Source organism: Chenopodium album, chromosome 16 (genome assembly GCF_948465745.1).
Source record: "Chenopodium album chromosome 16, dcCheAlbu1.1, whole genome shotgun sequence".
In the NCBI taxonomy this organism is placed as follows: domain Eukaryota; kingdom Viridiplantae; phylum Streptophyta; class Magnoliopsida; order Caryophyllales; family Amaranthaceae; genus Chenopodium; species Chenopodium album.
Window position 1 is genome coordinate 51,651,572 of NC_137849.1, and position 6,953 is coordinate 51,658,524.

General features: G+C 36.9%; 1 protein-coding gene across 1 annotated transcript; it reads left to right on the plus strand.

The window, feature by feature from the left end:
• The first annotated feature begins 4,275 nt into the window (after positions 1-4,275).
• LOC145586979 (uncharacterized) lies at positions 4,276-6,735 on the plus strand. The gene is made up of 2 exons (XM_081643979.1): positions 4,276-4,541; positions 5,423-6,735. Exons 1-2 carry the CDS (start codon positions 4,383-4,385, stop codon positions 6,569-6,571), a joined length of 1,308 nt encoding a protein of 435 aa, XP_081500105.1. The 5' UTR covers positions 4,276-4,382; the 3' UTR covers positions 6,572-6,735.
• Positions 6,736-6,953: the final 218 nt, after the last annotated feature.

Genomic DNA, 6,953 nt, shown 5'->3' on the forward strand with positions numbered 1-6,953 from the left:
TTTCTCTCTATCTCTCTCACTTTTAAAAATTTTTTGCAACTAAAAAAGTGTAGCAACTAAAAAAAACAGAGGAAGTATGTCCTCTCGTGGTGATACTGTGCTAGGCTACTAGCTCTCCTTTGATGACCTGTCTTCACTGTGTAAAGCTCTTTGCAGTAGTGAAGTTTTGTTGTAATGAGCTAATGGGTCCTTTGAAGATGCTTGTAAGAAAGATTAACAAATAATGCTTGTGGCTAGGGTAATATTGCTTGGAAATGTTATTTATACATTAGAGAGTGAGGTCATCTGTTTAATGGTTGGAATTTCTTGTGGAGTTGACTCTTTACTATCTTTGTGGTTTAGATTATAATGGGTTGCATCATAACTCATAAGGGTTAAGGCCTTTTAAAATGTTTTTGCTTTTATTTTAAAGTAGCTAAGGTCGTTACATTTTGGATAGATAAGGAAATAGCCTTTATGCTATCTCAGAGAGTAGTCAAGAGTAGGATTCCATCTGTTTAAGCCTCTTTGAAGACATTGGAGTAATGTTGATATTGATAGTTTTTGTGTGGGGTATATTGTTGTCCAAAGTGACTTTTGATGATCTAGTTTGTTGATTCTCCTTGCAATTCTTAAAATCTTTATTTTTCTATGACTGTTGAGATACAGTTGGATCTGGATTATTAACGTATTGGGTTGACAGTGTGGATTGGAATAATTTAAAGGACCTCCTCATCCAAGTCTTTTATGAGTTGTTTACAATGCTTCCACAGTATTTTTGGTTGCCAATGTTTTTGGGAAGACTAATGTTCCTCTAAAGTTAAAAGTTTGGTGACATTGATATTAAGGGTATGCTTTAAAATCTGAGGACTTGAGGCTGGGGTTAGTTACTTTGTTGGGTATCAGGGTATTTATATGGTCTGTCACATTAGCAATGTTTTCTAGACTCCTTTATTAACTTCATCGTCAAGTGACTTGATATTTTTGTAGGAGCTTATTTGCATGTCATTGGAATATTAAGTTTGCTTCATTATTGTTTTGAATTGTGATTAATGAGGTTTGTAACCTTGTAGGGGCTAAGGGAAAGCTGTAAGGGTGCTGTTTGAATCCATTGTGGCTAGGAAGGAATTCACGTATGTTTTTGGGAACCTCTTGAATATCCAACTTTCTTCAGGCCTGACCAAACTCTTTCTTGTGGACTGAGGGAAAAGGTAGTAAGAGAGATTTTCTACATGCCACATTAGTGACAAAGCTGAGTCTTTAGGACCAATTTTTTAAGTTGTACTAGATGAACCAATTAAAAGGTTACTCCTTACCTGAAACCCATTATCAAAGCCTTTACCAACTTTTAAGGATAGAAAATCTGATGACATGATAATATGCATTCTTATTTCCCTCCCTACCTACCCCCTTTTCTCCCATAATATTGAAGATTTCCGGCATGTGTTATCCTGAAAATTTAGCTTTGCTGAAAGCTTGTCATTTACTGCTTATAACTACTACAGGTTTGTGCTCTGAGTCTTTTTTTTTTAGTTTTTTTTTCTTCATTTTTGGCGTCATAAAATATAGTTTACCTGATTTGGTCCTAAAATTGAAGTTTCACTATGCCCCAATTGGTGTTAATACAAATGAATTGATTTCAGGAATCTCTAGATTGAATGCTGAAGTTTTTCTGTTTTTGGATTTTTAGCCCTGAATACTTTTTGTTATTTGATGTTGTTTTGGTTTCAGACCTTTCAGGTTATGTTAATGTGGCTCTTGTATAATTTACCATCTACGTGCAGCATGTGTTCAATTGTTCATCATCTGAAATGATGATAATACGTTTTGCAGATTGCTATTGAAAATATTATCACCTTAATCCTTATATAACACATCAATCTCCATATATCTCTGCGACTCTGCCACTCTACTCTTATTGATCTTACCTAGATGTCCAATATGCTTAAATGTTTAGTCTTTTCATATCCCCTATGCCTAAATAAATTGTGTTATATAACTTAACTATATGTCCTATTCTGAACCCTTAGATGGTGAAAAGCTTAATGATAAGTACTTTTCTCATTTCAAGCGGAACTGTAGAGCATAGTTCCATGGAACTGTAGATTGCAGAAGGTGTCCATGGTTGAGTTGCCAGAGTTAGAGTTATAGAGATCCATGTAGCAATTGGATCAAGTGCAATCTTCAACGGTTCTTGCTGACTCGATACTCAAGGTTCAAAGGTTATCTCATAAAAGCACGTCATGTGGATTGTATCGTGAACTGATGTTATGAAATGACATCCAAACTCAAGTTGATTAGCCACATAATCTTTGTGAATCCCTTGAGCACATTTGACTCTTCTGCAAGACCAGTAGATTCTGCATTACAATATACATGTATTGAAAGTTGTTGAACAACTATCTGAGATTCTGAGTATACTTTTTGTAATAAAATTGAACTAGTAGCAGATTGCAAAATTCAGTGGTCTGAATATTAAAGTTAGTTGTATGTTTTGTACTAATCTTAAGTCATTGTTTTGATCTAATCCGTTCCCATACCCCACCAAAGTATTTAAAACGATGTTCAGTATGTATGTTCATGAGAGTATTGCCAATTAGAGCATACTCCCCTTTATGTGTAGTAAGACCTGGCAAACGGGTCATTAGGCTTGGGTATGGGTCGGGTCAATTTGGATTTTGGGTCAGTTTCGTGTTAATGGTAATTAGGGTCGGGTATCGAGTCAACCCTTCGGGTTAAGTTCAGGTTGGGTCGAGTTTGGGTCGGGTCATTTTGGGTCGGGTCGGTCTTCAGGTACGATTATCGGGTCAAGTTTAGGTCGAGTCAAATTCGAGTCGGGTCAATCTTCGTCTATGCCGATGTAGAAATTTGACCAATAATATACTATAATTATCAATAAGTACGAAGTATAACAATTGAATATTAATAATATATTCATTAGACAATTCCAACAGTACTATATACACAAGATTGTATATTGTTTCATATGTATGATCACTATCATTGATTAATTGGTAAAAAATTTAAATTAGTTAAAGTGAATAGTGGAATAAAATTCAATGTAACACTTAGAAGAAGAAGCTAAGAGTAATAGTAATAATAACAATAACAAGTATTCTTAATCAAATGAAACTCTTTATGAATTACAAGTACTAAATTGCATGCACATTTCAATCGTACTATACACACAATAGTAAAATGTTTAATTTAGGCTATTTTCGATAAGTGTTTATTCAGGTAAAGTAATTAAGCCCTAAATCAGTTAGGTCATTTTGAGTATTTGTTATTTTTGGGTCGGGTCATTTCGGGTATAGTTCGGGTCGCTTCGGGTTTCAAGTCCGTTCAAGTCAATCAATTCGGGTCAAAATCGGGTCGGGTCACTTATCAGGTCAATTCAGGTATCGGGTCAAGTTTGGGTCAACTCAACTTCGGATCAGGTCAGCTGTGTGTTCGGGTTAATTTCGGGTTTACGTTTTCAGGTCACAGGTCAGGTCATTCAGGTCAGATCAGGATTGGCAGGTCTAATGTAGTTCTACATGTAATCGGTACATTTTTTTTAACACAAGCGGCTGAACAAAAGCACATGATATTATAATAAAAGCACATTAACATGCACTCCCTCCGTTTTTAAATGCTTGCTCCACTTTCCTTTTTCGGCCGTTTTTAAATACTTGCTCCGTTTTCTTATTTGAAAATCTTTTACAATATTTAATTCCTTTCTCTCACCTAATAGACCCAACATAAATCATATTTTATTAATTTCATACTCTCTCTCCTCTAATTTTCTCAACTACTTTTGCTTTTTACAATTTTTTTATTCTTCCCCCTAGCCCACTACCTTCATATTTTATTATTTTAGAAGCACATCGACAACAATTAAATAAGAATAATAGCGTAACGTAAAGAGCGTAAACAATATCATTATAAAGACATGTAAAGAACAAAAAAAGCACATTATAATATAATAAAAGCATATTATAACACAATAAAAGAACATTAGATTGTCAACACAAAGACTAGTAGGTTGGACACTTGGACTAGTAGGGGTGTTAATTCAAATGTTTGGATCGGGTTTGGTGAGATCGGGTTGGATCGGGTCAATTTTTATATTTTAGTCATGCTAAACTACTATGTTTATGCAAGTTGAAATCTGAATCGGGTGTGAATTTGACACCTCCGGGTTAGAGTAATGTGGTAATTTTATGGGTGCATCGTGGGACGTGGGGTGGTAGCTAATAAACAAGTGGTAGAACCGAGTTGAGTTGAGTGGGAGGATGGAGACATGGAGTTAGGAGTGTTAGGAAGTTAGACACAAGTATTAGGTTTGGTTGTGCTTAGTCAGAGTCGGATGAAGTGAAATCCCCCAACCTGGACACGGCACAAGGGAGGCCTCAAATCGTGAAATGCAAATCGTAGACAGCGTCCATTGTACCTGGACATCTCACTCTCAAATGCTTCGCCTTTTTCCTTTTATTAAGATTCCAACTCACTTCCATTACAGATTTAGTGCTTCTGCGACAATGTCGACTCTTTCCCCTGATATCGCTCAACCCCCACTTCAGGTATTCCTTCTCTCCCTAATTCTATTCTTTAATTTTATCATCACCCCACGATTATTCAAATTACTTCTATGATTAGTGAATTCCAAACTCATTCAAGTTTTGATCGATTCCCTTTCTTCCTCTAATCAAATCCAAGCATCCGCTCTTCTGTATACTTCAATTTTTAAATTATGTCTTTAATTTCAATTTCCGTATACATTGATTTATAGTGAAGGCAAATTGTTAACTAAATTAAATACAATTGGTTGTTGCTTGGAAATTGGGGATTTCTTAGGGTCTACTGTCTTCGTATCATATTGCCCATCATCAACATACATACTATTTGTTGGATTTTTTTTCATTAGCGATACTACAACGATGAACCTGTACAATCCTCTGATACAATACTTTAGGATTTTATATGATTTCCGAAATGAAATCTTGAACTTCCTCCTGTTGAAGTGTAGCAATAAGGGCCACTTAACTACCTGTGGGAAACAAGGGGCATTCAAAGATCTGTAATTTAAGCATTATTGCCTCATAAGTATTGTTGCAGCTCTGTCCTGCTCCTGTTTCACTGCATTAAAATAGTTTCAACTGGTAAAGATAACACAGTCTCTCCTGCCTGACTTTTGACTTGAGATACATTTTGGTGGAGTTTTACCTCTACTTACTTGCTCTTCTGCTTTACCCCTTTGCTATTCTTGTTTCTACCAAAATATGTTACTATGCCATGAATGTACCTAATCTTGCTGCAACTTCTTATTATTTACCATAGGAAAAGAGAGGAAAAAAAAAAAAAAAAAAAAAAAAAAAACCCTGTCTTTTGTCTTAAACTATGAAAAATGGTGTATATTCAGGTATAAATGTTGTTTCCCTGATAGTTTCTGGGCACTTAACAGGTTGCAAAGCGCTTAGAGAAGTTCAAAACCACCATTTTCACCCAGATGAGCCAGCTAGCTATTAAACATGGAGCAATTAACCTTGGCCAAGGATTTCCCAATTTTGATGGACCTGAGTTTGTGAAAGCAGCTGCTATTCAAGCCATTAATGATGGTAAAAACCAGTATGCTCGTGGCTATGGAGTTCCTGACCTCAACTTTGCTGTGGCTGAGAGGTTTAAGAAAGACACAGGACTTTCAGTTGATCCGGAAAAGGAAGTTACTGTCACCTCAGGTTGCACAGAAGCCATTGCTGCAACCATGTTGGGTTTGATAAATCCTGGCGACGAGGTCATCCTCTTTGCCCCATTCTATGATTCCTACGAGGCTACTCTCTCTATGGCTGGTGCCAAAGTAAAAGGCATCACCTTGCGGCCACCAGAGTTTGCACTACCTCTTGATGAGCTCAAGTCTGCAATTTCAAAGAACACCCGAGCAATCCTCTTAAACACTCCTCATAACCCAACTGGAAAGATGTTCACTCGGGAGGAGCTTGATGTCATTGCATCTCTGTGCATTGAAAATGACGTCTTGGTATTTTCTGACGAGGTTTATGACAAGTTATCATTTGAAATGGATCACATCTCCATAGCCTCTCTTCCTGGCATGTATGAGCGCACCGTGACAATGAATTCTCTTGGAAAGACATTCTCTCTAACAGGGTGGAAGATTGGATGGGCCATAGCACCTCCACATTTGACATGGGGAGTGAGGCAAGCACACTCATACCTCACATTTGCTACTTCGACCCCAATGCAGTATGCCGCAGCTACTGCTCTGAGAGCACCGGAATCTTATTTTGAAGAGTTAAAGAAGGATTATAAGGTCAAAAAAGGGATTTTGGTGGAAGGCCTACAAGAAGTTGGTTTTAAGGTATTTCCATCAAGTGGGACCTACTTTGTGATTGTAGATCACACCCCTTTTGGTCAGAAAGATGATGTTGCGTTCTGTGAGTATCTGATCAAGGAAGTCGGGGTGGTGGCGATCCCAACAAGTGTATTCTATCTGAACCCTGAGGAGGGCAAGAACCTTGTCAGATTTACCTTCTGCAAAGATGAAGACACCTTGAGGGCTGCTGTTCAGCGAATGAAGGAAAAGCTTAAAAGGTAAGAGTTTTCTAAAGAGTAGGGGGAGCGGGGAGGTTAGTAGTTAAATGATATTTGTTGTGATTTGTGAACTTCAGATTGTTGAAAGGTTAAGAGAAAATTATATTAATCTTGCCTTGGCGTTGGCTGGAATGATTATGATAATAATGCTTTGATTTTACCAAGTGAGGACTCTTGAGCACACTTTGGAAAGTGGTGGTTTAATAATGTGCCCAACTTGTATTTGGTTTACTTGTCATTACTTTTGAATAGTATACGTAGTATAACTTCTTTAATTGATTATTCGTAGAATCAGACCTATTCGAAAAGAACCTCTTACTAAGATTTTTGGTCGTTCTTTTTGTACAAATTTACGTTGGGACCAAGTAACACAATTTTTTGCTGCA